This window comes from Ranitomeya imitator, chromosome 7 (assembly GCF_032444005.1).
Source record: "Ranitomeya imitator isolate aRanImi1 chromosome 7, aRanImi1.pri, whole genome shotgun sequence".
Lineage (NCBI taxonomy): Eukaryota > Metazoa > Chordata > Amphibia > Anura > Dendrobatidae > Ranitomeya > Ranitomeya imitator.
Genome location: NC_091288.1, coordinates 225,601,637 through 225,616,217, shown reverse-complemented (window position 1 = coordinate 225,616,217; position 14,581 = coordinate 225,601,637). Strand labels below are relative to the sequence as shown.

Genomic DNA, 14,581 nt, shown 5'->3' with positions numbered 1-14,581 from the left:
TAGTGAGTGCAGCTCTGGAGTATAATACAGGATGTAACTCAGGATCAGTAATGTAATGTATGTACACAGTGACTGCACCAGCAGAATAGTGAGTGCAGCTCTGGAGTATAATACAGGATGTAACTCAGGATCAGTAATGTAATGTATGTACACAGTGACTGCACCAGCAGAATAGTGAGTGCAGCTCTGGAGTATAATACAGGAGGTAACTCAGGATCAGTAATGTAATGTATGTACACAGTGACTGCACCAGCAGAATAGTGAGTGCAGCTCTGGAGTATAATACAGGAGGTAACTCAGGATCAGTAATGTAATGTATGTACACAGTGACTGCACCAGCAGAATAGTGAGTGCAGCTCTGGGGTATAATACAGGATGTAACTCAGGATCAGTAATGTAATGTATGTACACAGTGACTGCACCAGCAGAATAGTGAGTGCAGCTCTGGAGTATAATACAGGATGTAACTCAGGATCAGTAATGTAATGTATGTACACACTGACTGCACCAGCAGAATAGTGAGTGCAGCTCTGGGGTATAATACAGGATGTAACTCAGGATCAGTAATGTAATGTATGTACACAGTGACTGCACCAGCAGAATAGTGAGTGCAGCTCTGGGGTATAATACAGGATGTAACTCAGGATCAGTAATGTAATGTATGTACACAGTGACTGCACCAGCAGAATAGTGAGTGCAGCTCTGGGGTATAATACAGGATGTAACTCAGGATCAGTAATGTAATGTATGTACACAGTGACTGCACCAGCAGAATAGTGAGTACAGCTCTGGAGTATAATACAGGATGTAATCAGGATCAGTAATGTAATGTATGTACACAGTGACTGCACCAGCAGAATAGTGAGTGCAGCTCTGGAGTATAATACAGGATGTAACTCAGGATCAGTAATGTAATGTATGTACACAGTGACTGCACCAGCAGAATAGTGAGTGCAGCTCTGGGGTATAATACAGGATATACCTCAGGATCAGTAATGTAATGTATGTACACAGTGACTGCACCAGCAGAATAGTGAGTGCAGCTCTGGGGTATAATACAGGATGTAACTCAGGATCAGTAATGTAATGTATGTACACAGTGACTGCACCAGCAGAATAGTGAGTACAGCTCTGGAGTATAATACAGGATGTAATCAGGATCAGTAATGTAATGTATGTACACAGTGACTGCACCAGCAGAATAGTGAGTGCAGCTCTGGAGTATAATACAGGATGTAACTCAGGATCAGTAATGTAATGTATGTACACAGTGACTGCACCAGCAGAATAGTGAGTGCAGCTCTGGAGTATAATACAGGAGGTAACTCAGGATCAGTAATGTAATGTATGTACACAGTGACTCCACATTTTCTATTCACTATTTCTGCTTGTAAATGAATATGATGATCAGTATAATCATGCTGAGACTCACCTTCAATTGCGAGGATCTTGCTTTGCAGCTCATTAAAGAAACCCACAAGTCTAGAGTAATCTGTTAGGACTTCTGTGTGCTTATCTGTTGGATAAGAAGCCAGTTTGGCTATTTTGTCTCTTAAGCTTATGAAGTTTTTTCCTACCTGTTAAGAAAATAAATTTGTATATGGCATTTGTAAAACTGTAGAAAGGACGGACTTTAATTTGTTTGTCTACAGACTAAAGACGAGACAACAGAAGATAGCTCTGAGAGGGCATCACAGATGATAAGTGGTGGACAGAAGATAACCCTGAGATGGTGTCATGGATGAGGAGTGGAGGACAGAAGATAACCCCGAGATGGCGTCATGGATGAGAAGTGGTGGACAGAAGATAACCCTGACATGGCGTCATGGAGGAGGAGTGGAGGACAGAAGATAACCCCGAGATGGCGTCATGGATGAGGAGTGGAGGACAGAAGATAACCCTGACATGGCGTCATGGATGAGGAGTGGAGGACAGAAGATAACCCCGAGATGGCGTCATGGATGAGGAGTGGTGGACAGAAGTGACCCCGAGATGGTGTCATGGATGAGAAGTGGTGGACAGAAGATAACCCTGACATGGCGTCATGGATGAGGAGTGGAGGACAGAAGTGACCCCGAGATGGTGTCATGGATGAGGAGTGGAGGACAGAAGATAACCCCGAGATGGCGTCATGGATGAGAAGTGGTGGACAGAAGATAACCCCGAGATGGTGTCATGGATGAGGAGTGGAGGACAGAAGATAACCCTGACATGGCGTCATGGATGAGGAGTGGAGGACAGAAGATAACCCAGAGATGGCGTCATGGATGAGAAGTGGTGGACAGAAGATAACCCTGACATGGCGTCATGGATGAGGAGTGGAGGACAGAAGATAACCCCGAGATGGCGTCATGGATGAGAAGTGGTGGACAGAAGATAACCCTGACATGGCGTCATGGATGAGGAGTGGAGGACAGAAGATAACCCCAAGATGGCGTCATGGATGAGGAGTGGAGGACAGAAGATAACCCCTAGATGGCGTCATGGATGAGGAGTGGAGGGCAGAAGATAACCCCTAGATGGCATCATGGATGAGGAGTGGAGGACAGAAGACAAACCCGAGATGGCGTCATGGATGAGGAGTGGAGGGCAGAAGATAACCCCTAGATGGCGTCATGGATGAGGAGTGGAGGACAGAAGATAACCCCGAGATGGCGTCATGGATGAGGAGTGGAGGACAGAAGATAACCCTGACATGGCATCATGGATGAGGAGTGGAGGACAAAAGACAACCCCGAGATGACATCGTGGATGAGGAGTGGAGGACAGAAGATAACGATGAGATGGCATCATGGATGAGGAGTGGAGGACAGAAGATAACCCTAGATGGCATCATGGATGAGGAGTGGAGGACAGAAGATAACGATTAGATGGCATCATGGATGAGGAGTAGAGGACAGAAGATAACGATGAGATGGCATCATGGATGAGGAGTGGAGGACAGAAGATAACCCTAGATGGCATCATGGATGAGGAGTGGAGGACAGAAGATAACGATTAGATGGCATCATGGATGAGGAGTGGAGGACAGAAGATAACCCTAGATGGCATCATGGATGAGGAGTGGAGGACAGAAGATAACGATTAGATGTCATCATGGATGAGGAGTGGAGGACAGAAGATAACGATGAGATGGCATCATGGATGAGTAGAAGACGGAAGATACCCCTGAGATGGTGTCCTAGATGAGGAGTCCAAGACTGAAAAATCGCCCTGTGATGCTGTCTTCGTTTAGGAGTGAAATACAGAAGGTAGCCCTGACATATCGTGCTGGATGAGGAGTGGAGGACAGAAGATAGCCCTGACATATTGTGCTGGATGAGGAGTGGAGGACAGAAGATAGCCCTGAGATGGCGTCATGGATGAGTGGAGGACAGAAGATAGCCCTGTGAGAGCTCTGAAGACGAAGCTGGTTACCCCAATCACATAACGGGTGACTTTCTGCTGGTCTGTAGCTTCTATCACTCCATTATTACTGTCGTGGGAGTCTCCATCTGACAGAAGGAGAAGAATTTTCTTTGCCTGCTCCCGAGCTCCCGCTACAGGTGTGAAGATCTCATTTCTGCAGGAATAGATGGGAATTTAATAGATGAGTAATAGCACAAATCACTGAGAACTTCATGAGAACAGGTAGACGGACTCTACACATAAAGCTTCAGGAAACCAATACCTCCATCCAAGATTACGATTATGGATCTCATAAACGTTGGAAATGAAGCGCGGTCACCTGTTGCCAGAGTGTGCAGGAACCATGATAGGTCTGCAGCGACTGTGACCAGGATCCAGCTAGCGGTGTCCCCTCCAGAGGCCCAGGACCCACTGCGGCCTCCTCTATGAATTATCAGCCGCTATGGACGAGGCCCCACACCCGACAACCACCACCACAGGGATTCAGAGGACTTACAGGGTGAAGTTGATGGCTTTGTATATCTTTGTTCCACCTCCTAAATGTTTCATGCCTAAAATTCCTTCTTCACCCTTTCCATTCTGATAATCTTTAAAATTGAAAATTTTCTCTGGAAAACTCGCAAACTTAACAACCGCAAACTATAAAAAAAGAAAAGTAATTTATTGTTGAGCAGAAAGAAAATACAATGAATGGTCCAAGAGAAAAAAAAGAGACTGCAGATCGGTATGTGGTGGAGGAGGAGGGTCGACAAAGCAATGTAGGTATGTGGTGGAGGAGGAGGGTGGAGAAAGGAGATGTCGGTATGTGATGGGGGAGGAGGAGGAAGGTGGAGAAAGGAGATGTCGGTATGTGATGGGGAGGAGGAGGAAGGTGGAGAAAGGAGATGTCGGTATGTGATGGGGGAGGAGGAGGAGGGTGGAGAATGGAGATGTCGGTATGTGATGGGGGAGGAGGAGGAGGGTCCACAAAGCAATGTAGGTATGTGGTGGAGGAGGAGGGTGGAGAAAGGAGATGTCGGTATGTGATGGGGGAGGAGGAGGAAGGTGGAGAAAGGAGATGTCGGTATGTGATGGGGGAGGAGGAGGAGGGTGGAGAATGGAGATGTCGGTATGTGATGGGGGAGGAGGAGGAGGGTCGACAAAGCAATGTAGGTATGTGGTGGAGGAGGAGGGTGGAGAAAGGAGATGTTGGTATGTGATGGGGGAGGAGGAGGAAGGTGGAGAAAGGAGATGTCGGTATGTGATGGGGGAGGAGGAGGAGGGTGGAGAATGGAGATGTCGGTATGTGATGGGGGAGGAGGAGGAGGGTCGACAAAGCAATGTAGGTACGTGGTGGAGGAGGAGGGTGGAGAAAGGAGATGTTGGTATGTGATGGGGGAGGAGGAGGAAGGTGGAGAAAGGAGATGTCGGTATGTGATGGGGGAGGAGGAGGAGGGTCGACAAAGCAATGTAGGTATGTGGTGGAGGAGGAGGGTGGAGAATGGAGATGTCGGTATGTGGTGGAGGAGGAGGAGGAGGGTGGAGAATGGAGATGTCGGTATGTGATGGGGGAGGAGGAGGAGAGTCGACAAAGCAATGTAGGTATGTGGTGGAGGAGGAGGGTGGAGAATGGAGATGTCGGTATGTGGTGGAGGAGGAGGGTCGACAAAGCAATGTAGGTATGTGGTGGAGAAGGAGGAAGGAGGAGAATGGAGATGTCAGTATGTGATGGGGAGGAGGAGGAAGGTGGAGAAAGGAGATGCCAATATATGGTGGGGGGAGGAGGAGGAGGAAGGTGGAGAATGGGGAAGTCAGTCTGTGATGGAGGAGGAAGGTGGAGAAGTCGGTATGTGTTGGGGAGGAGGAGGAAGGTGGAGAATGGACATATCAGAATGAGATGGACGATGGAGAATTGGAGACTGATGGGAAAGTGATGGGTGTGAAGCTGAAGAGAGCAGGTTCCTGCTGACTGTAGAGAAGGTGCAGTTGAGTAGACGCAGGGGGTGCACAGATATTCTGGAGGATCATGCAGTGATTTTCCTGCCAGGTTTCTTACATTCAGAGAACTGTTCTTCAGGTTTTGAATTACGCTGAGCAGGAAATTCCGCACACTCTCAAGCTCAGGATCCCCCACACTGAAAGAGTCATCGAAGAGGAAACACAGGTCCACCTCCGCTTTCTGGCACTCTGGACACATCAAAGATAAGATGAGTGATGGCACCTCCAGACTACACATGGCAGGAACTGGTCAGACACATGCGGTTCTCAAAATACTCCAATAGAGGATACAAGAGAAAGGGCGGGAGAGGACAGGACAGGCGGTAGGTGAGGACAGAGGAAGACACTGGCTAAGAGAGAGGAAGACAGGCAGAAGGTGAGGACAGAGGAAGACACTGGCCAAGAGAAGAAGACAGGCAGTAGGTGAGGACAGAGGAAGACACTGGCCAAGAGAAGAAGACATGCAGTAGGTGAGGACAGAGGAAGACACAGGCCAAGAGAAGAAGACAGGCAGTAGGTGAGGACAGAGGAAGACACAGGCTAAGAGAGAGGAAGACAGGCAGAAGGTGAGGACAGAGGAAGACACAGGCCAAGAGAAGAAGACATGCAGTAGGTGAGGACAGAGGAAGACACAGGCCAAGAGAAGAAGACAGGCAGTAGGTGAGGACAGAGGAAGACACAGGCTAAGAGAGAGGAAGACAGGCAGAAGGTGAGGACAGAGGAAGACACAGGCCAAGAGAAGAAGACATGCAGTAGGTGAGGACAGAGGAAGACACAGGCCAAGAGAAGAAGACAGGCAGAAGGCGAGGACAGAGGAAGACACTGGCCAAGAGAAGAAGACAGGCAGTAGGTGAGGACAGAGGAAGACACAGGCTAAGAGAGAGGAAGACAGGCAGAAGGTGAGGACAGAGGAAGACACTGGCCAAGAGAAGAAGACATGCAGTAGGTGAGGACAGAGGAAGACACAGGCCAAGAGAAGAAGACAGGCAGTAGGTGAGGACAGAGGAAGACACAGGCTAAGAGAGAGGAAGACAGGCAGAAGGTGAGGACAGAGGAAGACACAGGCCAAGAGAAGAAGACATGCAGTAGGTGAGGACAGAGGAAGACACAGGCTAAGAGAGAGGAAGACAGGCAGAAGGTGAGGACAGAGGAAGACACTGGCCAAGAGAAGAAGACAGGCAGTAGGTGAGGACAGAGGAAGACACAGGCCAAGAGAAGAAGACATGCAGTAGGTGAGGACAGAGGAAGACACAGGCCAAGAGAAGAAGACAGGCAGAAGGTGAGGACAGAGGAAGACACTGGCCAAGAGAAGAAGACAGGCAGTAGGTGAGGACAGAGGAAGACACAGGCTAAGAGAGAGGAAGACAGGCAGAAGGTGAGGACAGAGGAAGACACTGGCTAAGAGAGAGGAAGACAGGCAGAAGGTGAGGACAGAGGAAGACACTGGCCAAGAGAAGAAGACAGGCAGTAGGTGAGGACAGAGGAAGACACAGGCTAAGAGAGAGGAAGACAGGCAGAAGGTGAGGACAGAGGAAGACACAGGCTAAGAGAGAGGAAGACAGGCAGAAGGTGAGGACAGAGGAAGACACAGGCCAAGAGAAGAAGACAGGCAGTAGGTGAGGACAGAGGAAGACACTGGCCAAGAGAAGAAGACAGGCAGTAGGTGAGGACAGAGGAAGACACAGGCTAAGAGAAGAAGACAGGCAGTAGGTGAGGACAGAGGAAGACACAGGCTAAGAGAAGAAGACAGGCAGTAGGTGAGGACAGAGGAAGACACAGGCTAAGAGAGAAGAAGACAGGCAGAAGGTGAGGACAGAGGAAGACACAGGCCAAGAGAAGAAGACAGGCAGTAGGTGAGGACAGAGGAAGACACAGGCTAAGAGAAGAAGACAGGCAGTAGGTGAGGACAGAGGAAGACACAGGCTAAGAGAAGAAGACAGGCAGTAGGTGAGGACAGAGGAAGACACAGGCTAAGAGAGAAGAAGACAGGCAGAAGGTGAGGACAGAGGAAGACACAGGCCAAGAGAAGAAGACAGGCAGTAGGTGAGGACAGAGGAAGACACAGGCTAAGAGAAGAAGACAGGCAGTAGGTGAGGACAGAGGAAGACACAGGCTAAGAGAGAAGAAGACAGGCAGAAGGTGAGGACAGAGGAAGACACAGGCTAAGAGAAGAAGACAGGCAGAAGGTGAGGACAGAGGAAGACACAGGCTAAGAGAAGAAGACAGGCAGTAGGTGAGGACAGAGGAAGACACAGGCTAAGAGAAGAAGACAGGCAGAAGGTGAGGACAGAGGAAGACACAGGCTAAGAGAAGACAGGCAGAAGGTGAGGACACAGGAAGACACAGGCTAAGAGAGAAGAAGACAGGCAGAAGGTGAGGACAGAGGAAGACACAGGCTAAGAGAGAAGAAGACAGGCAGTAGGTGAGGACAGAGGAAGACACAGGCTAAGAGAGAAGAAGACAGGCAGAAGGTGAGGACAGAGGAAGACACAGGCTAAGAGAGAAGAAGACAGGCAGTAGGTGAGGACAGAGGAAGACACAGGCTAAGAGAAGACAGGCAGTAGGTGAGGACAGAGGAAGACACAGGCTAAGAGAGAAGAAGACAGGCAGTAGGTTAGGACAGAGGAAGACACAGGCTAAGAGAAGAAGACAGGCAGTAGGTGAGGACAGAGGAAGACACAGGCTAAGAGAGAAGAAGACAGGCAGAAGGTGAGGACAGAGGAAGACACAGGCTAAGAGAGAAGAAGACAGGCAGAAGGTGAGGACAGAGGAAGACACAGGCTAAGAGAGAAGAAGACAGGCAGTAGGTGAGGACAGAGGAAGACACAGGCTAAGAGAGAAGAAGACAGGTAGTAGGTGAGGACAGAGGAAGACACAGGCTAAGAGAGAAGAAGACAGGCAGAAGGTGAGGACAGAGGAAGACAAAGGCTAAGAGAAGACAGGCAGTAGGTGAGGACAGATGAAGACACAGGCTAAGAGAAGAAGAAGACAGGCAGTAGGTGAGGACAGAGGAAGACACAGGCTAAGAGAGAAGAAGACAGGCAGAAGGTGAGGACAGAGGAAGACACAGGCTAAGAGAAGACAGGCAGTAGGTGAGGACAGAGGAAGACACAGGCTAAGAGAGAAGAAGACAGGCAGTAGGTTAGGACAGAGGAAGACACAGGCTAAGAGAAGAAGACAGGCAGTAGGTGAGGACAGAGGAAGACACAGGCTAAGAGAGAAGAAGACAGGCAGAAGGTGAGGACAGAGGAAGACACAGGCTAAGAGAGAAGAAGACAGGCAGTAGGTGAGGACAGAGGAAGACACAGGCTAAGAGAGAAGAAGACAGGCAGTAGGTGAGGACAGAGGAGGACACAGGCTAAGAGAGAAGAAGACAGGCAGAAGGTGAGGACAGAGGAAGACACAGGCTAAGAGAGAGGAAGACAGGCAGAAGGTGAGGACAGAGGAAGACACTGGCTAAGAGAGAGGAAGACAGGCAGAAGGTGAGGACAGAGGAAGACACTGGCCAAGAGAAGAAGACAGGCAGTAGGTGAGGACAGAGGAAGACACAGGCTAAGAGAGAGGAAGACAGGCAGAAGGTGAGGACAGAGGAAGACACAGGCTAAGAGAGAGGAAGACAGGCAGAAGGTGAGGACAGAGGAAGACACAGGCCAAGAGAAGAAGACAGGCAGTAGGTGAGGACAGAGGAAGACACTGGCCAAGAGAAGAAGACAGGCAGTAGGTGAGGACAGAGGAAGACACAGGCTAAGAGAAGAAGACAGGCAGTAGGTGAGGACAGAGGAAGACACAGGCTAAGAGAAGAAGACAGGCAGTAGGTGAGGACAGAGGAAGACACAGGCTAAGAGAGAAGAAGACAGGCAGAAGGTGAGGACAGAGGAAGACACAGGCCAAGAGAAGAAGACAGGCAGTAGGTGAGGACAGAGGAAGACACAGGCTAAGAGAAGAAGACAGGCAGTAGGTGAGGACAGAGGAAGACACAGGCTAAGAGAAGAAGACAGGCAGTAGGTGAGGACAGAGGAAGACACAGGCTAAGAGAGAAGAAGACAGGCAGAAGGTGAGGACAGAGGAAGACACAGGCCAAGAGAAGAAGACAGGCAGTAGGTGAGGACAGAGGAAGACACAGGCTAAGAGAAGAAGACAGGCAGTAGGTGAGGACAGAGGAAGACACAGGCTAAGAGAGAAGAAGACAGGCAGAAGGTGAGGACAGAGGAAGACACAGGCTAAGAGAAGAAGACAGGCAGAAGGTGAGGACAGAGGAAGACACAGGCTAAGAGAAGAAGACAGGCAGTAGGTGAGGACAGAGGAAGACACAGGCTAAGAGAAGAAGACAGGCAGAAGGTGAGGACAGAGGAAGACACAGGCTAAGAGAAGACAGGCAGAAGGTGAGGACACAGGAAGACACAGGCTAAGAGAGAAGAAGACAGGCAGAAGGTGAGGACAGAGGAAGACACAGGCTAAGAGAGAAGAAGACAGGCAGTAGGTGAGGACAGAGGAAGACACAGGCTAAGAGAGAAGAAGACAGGCAGAAGGTGAGGACAGAGGAAGACACAGGCTAAGAGAGAAGAAGACAGGCAGTAGGTGAGGACAGAGGAAGACACAGGCTAAGAGAAGACAGGCAGTAGGTGAGGACAGAGGAAGACACAGGCTAAGAGAGAAGAAGACAGGCAGTAGGTTAGGACAGAGGAAGACACAGGCTAAGAGAAGAAGACAGGCAGTAGGTGAGGACAGAGGAAGACACAGGCTAAGAGAGAAGAAGACAGGCAGAAGGTGAGGACAGAGGAAGACACAGGCTAAGAGAGAAGAAGACAGGCAGAAGGTGAGGACAGAGGAAGACACAGGCTAAGAGAGAAGAAGACAGGCAGTAGGTGAGGACAGAGGAAGACACAGGCTAAGAGAGAAGAAGACAGGTAGTAGGTGAGGACAGAGGAAGACACAGGCTAAGAGAGAAGAAGACAGGCAGAAGGTGAGGACAGAGGAAGACAAAGGCTAAGAGAAGACAGGCAGTAGGTGAGGACAGATGAAGACACAGGCTAAGAGAAGAAGAAGACAGGCAGTAGGTGAGGACAGAGGAAGACACAGGCTAAGAGAGAAGAAGACAGGCAGAAGGTGAGGACAGAGGAAGACACAGGCTAAGAGAAGACAGGCAGTAGGTGAGGACAGAGGAAGACACAGGCTAAGAGAGAAGAAGACAGGCAGTAGGTTAGGACAGAGGAAGACACAGGCTAAGAGAAGAAGACAGGCAGTAGGTGAGGACAGAGGAAGACACAGGCTAAGAGAGAAGAAGACAGGCAGAAGGTGAGGACAGAGGAAGACACAGGCTAAGAGAGAAGAAGACAGGCAGTAGGTGAGGACAGAGGAAGACACAGGCTAAGAGAGAAGAAGACAGGCAGTAGGTGAGGACAGAGGAGGACACAGGCTAAGAGAGAAGAAGACAGGCAGAAGGTGAGGACAGAGGAAGACACAGGCTAAGAGAAGACAGGCAGTAGGTGAGGACAGAGGAAGACACAGGCTAAGAGAGAAGAAGACAGGCAGTAGGTGAGGACAGAGGAAGACACAGGCTAAGAGAAGACAGGCAGTAGGTGAGGACAGAGGAAGACACAGGCTAAGAGAGAAGAAGACAGGCAGTAGGTGAGGACAGAGGAAGACACAGGCTAAGAGAGAAGAAGACAGGCAGAAGGTGAGGACAGAGGAAGACACAGGCTAAGAGAGAAGAAGACAGGCAGTAGGTGAGGACAGAGGAAGACACAGGCTAAGAGAGAAGAAGACAGGCAGTAGGTGAGGACAGAGGAAGACAAAGGCTAAAAGAAGAAGACAGGCAGTAGGTGAGGACAGAGGAAGACACAGGCTAAGAGAGAAGAAGACAGGCAGTAGGTGAGGACAGAGGAAGACACAGGCTAAGAGAAGAAGACAGGCAGTAGGTGAGGACAGAGGAAGACACAGGCTAAGAGAGAAGACAGGCAGTAGGTGAGGACAGAGGAAGACACAGGCTGAGAGAGAAGAAGACAGGCAGTAGGTGAGGACAGAGGAAGACACAGGCTAAGAGAAGAAGACAGGCAGTAGGTGAGGACAGAGGAAGACACAGGCTAAGAGAGAAGAAGACATGCAGTAGGTGAGGACAGAGGAAGACACAGGCTAAGAGAGAAGAAGACAGGCAGTAGGTGAGGACAGAGGAAGACTCAGGCTAAGAGAGAAGAAGACAGGCAGTAGGTGAGGACAGAGGAAGACGCAGGCCAAGAGAAGAAGACAGGCAGTAGGTGAGGACAGAGGAAGACACAGGCTAAGAGAGAAGAAGACAGGCAGTAGGTGAGGACAGAGGAAGACACAGGCTAAGAGAGAAGAAGACAGGCAGTAGGTGAGGACAGAGGAAGACACAGGCTAAGAGAGAAGAAGACAGACAGTAGGTGAGGACAGAGGAAGACTCAGGCTAAGAGAGAAGAAGACAGGCAGTAAGTGAGGACAGAGGAAGACACAGGCTAAGAGAAGAAGACAGGCAGTAGGTGAGGACAGAGGAAGACACAGGCTAAGAGAGAAGAAGACAGACAGTAGGTGAGGACAGAGGAAGACACAGGCTAAGAGAGAAGAAGACAGACAGTAGGTGAGGACAGAGGAAGACACAGGCTAAGAGAAGAAGACAGGCAGTAGGTGAGGACAGAGGAAGACACAGGCTAAGAGAGAGGAAGACAGGCAGTAGGTGAGGACAGAGGAAGACACAGGCTAAGAGAAGAAGACAGGCAGTAGGTGAGGACAGAGGAAGACACAGGCTAAGAGAGAAGAAGACAGGCAGTAGGTGAGGACAGAGGAAGACACAGGCTAAGAGAAGAAGACAGGCAGTAGGTGAGGACAGAGGAAGACACAGGCTAAGAGAGAAGAAGACAGACAGTAGGTGAGGACAGAGGAAGACACAGGCTAAGAGAGAAGAAGACAGGCAGTAGGTGAGGACAGAGGAAGACACAGGCTAAGAGAAAAGAAGAAGACAGGCAGTAGGTGAGGACGGAGGAAGACACAGGCTAAGAGAAAAGAAGACAGGCAGTAGATGCGGACAGAGGAAGACGGGCTAAGAGAAGAAGACAGGCGGTAGATGAGGACAGAGGAAGACACAGGCTAAGAGAGAAGAAGACAGGCTGAAGGTGAGGACAGAGGAAGACACAGGCTAAGAGAGAAGAAGACAGGCAGAAGGTGAGGACAGAGGAAGACACTGGCCAAGAGAAGAAGACATGCAGTAGGTGAGGACAGAGGAAGACACAGGCCAAGAGAAGAAGACAGGCAGTAGGTGAGGACAGAGGAAGACACAGGCTAAGAGAGAGGAAGACAGGCAGAAGGTGAGGACAGAGGAAGACACAGGCCAAGAGAAGAAGACATGCAGTAGGTGAGGACAGAGGAAGACACAGGCTAAGAGAGAGGAAGACAGGCAGAAGGTGAGGACAGAGGAAGACACTGGCCAAGAGAAGAAGACAGGCAGTAGGTGAGGACAGAGGAAGACACAGGCCAAGAGAAGAAGACATGCAGTAGGTGAGGACAGAGGAAGACACAGGCCAAGAGAAGAAGACAGGCAGAAGGTGAGGACAGAGGAAGACACTGGCCAAGAGAAGAAGACAGGCAGTAGGTGAGGACAGAGGAAGACACAGGCTAAGAGAGAGGAAGACAGGCAGAAGGTGAGGACAGAGGAAGACACAGGCTAAGAGAGAAGGAGACAGGCAGTAGGTGAGGACAGAGGAAGACACTGGCTAAGAGAGAGGAAGACAGGCAGAAGGTGAGGACAGAGGAAGACACTGGCCAAGAGAAGAAGACAGGCAGTAGGTGAGGACAGAGGAAGACACAGGCCAAGAGAAGAAGACAGGCAGAAGGTGAGGACAGAGGAAGACACAGGCTAAGAGAGAGGAAGACAGGCAGAAGGTGAGGACAGAGGAAGACACTGGCTAAGAGAGAGGAAGACAGGCAGAAGGTGAGGACAGAGGAAGACACTGGCCAAGAGAAGAAGACAGGCAGTAGGTGAGGACAGAGGAAGACACAGGCTAAGAGAGAGGAAGACAGGCAGAAGGTGAGGACAGAGGAAGACACAGGCTAAGAGAGAGGAAGACAGGCAGAAGGTGAGGACAGAGGAAGACACAGGCCAAGAGAAGAAGACAGGCAGTAGGTGAGGACAGAGGAAGACACTGGCCAAGAGAAGAAGACAGGCAGTAGGTGAGGACAGAGGAAGACACAGGCTAAGAGAAGAAGACAGGCAGTAGGTGAGGACAGAGGAAGACACAGGCTAAGAGAAGAAGACAGGCAGTAGGTGAGGACAGAGGAAGACACAGGCTAAGAGAGAAGAAGACAGGCAGAAGGTGAGGACAGAGGAAGACACAGGCCAAGAGAAGAAGACAGGCAGTAGGTGAGGACAGAGGAAGACACAGGCTAAGAGAAGAAGACAGGCAGTAGGTGAGGACAGAGGAAGACACAGGCTAAGAGAAGAAGACAGGCAGTAGGTGAGGACAGAGGAAGACACAGGCTAAGAGAGAAGAAGACAGGCAGAAGGTGAGGACAGAGGAAGACACAGGCCAAGAGAAGAAGACAGGCAGTAGGTGAGGACAGAGGAAGACACAGGCTAAGAGAAGAAGACAGGCAGTAGGTGAGGACAGAGGAAGACACAGGCTAAGAGAGAAGAAGACAGGCAGAAGGTGAGGACAGAGGAAGACACAGGCTAAGAGAAGAAGACAGGCAGAAGGTGAGGACAGAGGAAGACACAGGCTAAGAGAAGAAGACAGGCAGTAGGTGAGGACAGAGGAAGACACAGGCTAAGAGAAGAAGACAGGCAGAAGGTGAGGACAGAGGAAGACACAGGCTAAGAGAAGACAGGCAGAAGGTGAGGACACAGGAAGACACAGGCTAAGAGAGAAGAAGACAGGCAGAAGGTGAGGACAGAGGAAGACACAGGCTAAGAGAGAAGAAGACAGGCAGTAGGTGAGGACAGAGGAAGACACAGGCTAAGAGAGAAGAAGACAGGCAGAAGGTGAGGACAGAGGAAGACACAGGCTAAGAGAGAAGAAGACAGGCAGTAGGTGAGGACAGAGGAAGACACAGGCTAAGAGAAGACAGGCAGTAGGTGAGGACAGAGGAAGACACAGGCTAAGAGAGAAGAAGACAGGCAGTAGGTTAGGACAGAGGAAGACACAGGCTAAGAGAAGAAGACAGGCAGTAGGTGAGGACAGAGGAAGAC

General features: G+C 50.1%; 1 protein-coding gene across 6 annotated transcripts in view; it reads right to left on the bottom strand.

The window, feature by feature from the left end:
* The window catches only part of ITGAL (integrin subunit alpha L), a 132,062-nt gene that overhangs the window by 85,139 nt on the left and 32,342 nt on the right, over nucleotides 1-14,581 (bottom strand). For all 6 annotated transcript variants that reach the window (XM_069735239.1, XM_069735242.1, XM_069735237.1 and 3 more), the window contains 4 exons: nucleotides 5,444-5,574; nucleotides 3,905-4,047; nucleotides 3,418-3,562; nucleotides 1,433-1,577 (listed from right to left, as the gene is read on the bottom strand). In XM_069735239.1, the coding sequence (XP_069591340.1) occupies nucleotides 1,433-1,577; nucleotides 3,418-3,562; nucleotides 3,905-4,047; nucleotides 5,444-5,574 (564 nt within the window). The remainder of the gene's footprint in view (nucleotides 1-1,432; nucleotides 1,578-3,417; nucleotides 3,563-3,904; nucleotides 4,048-5,443; nucleotides 5,575-14,581) is intronic.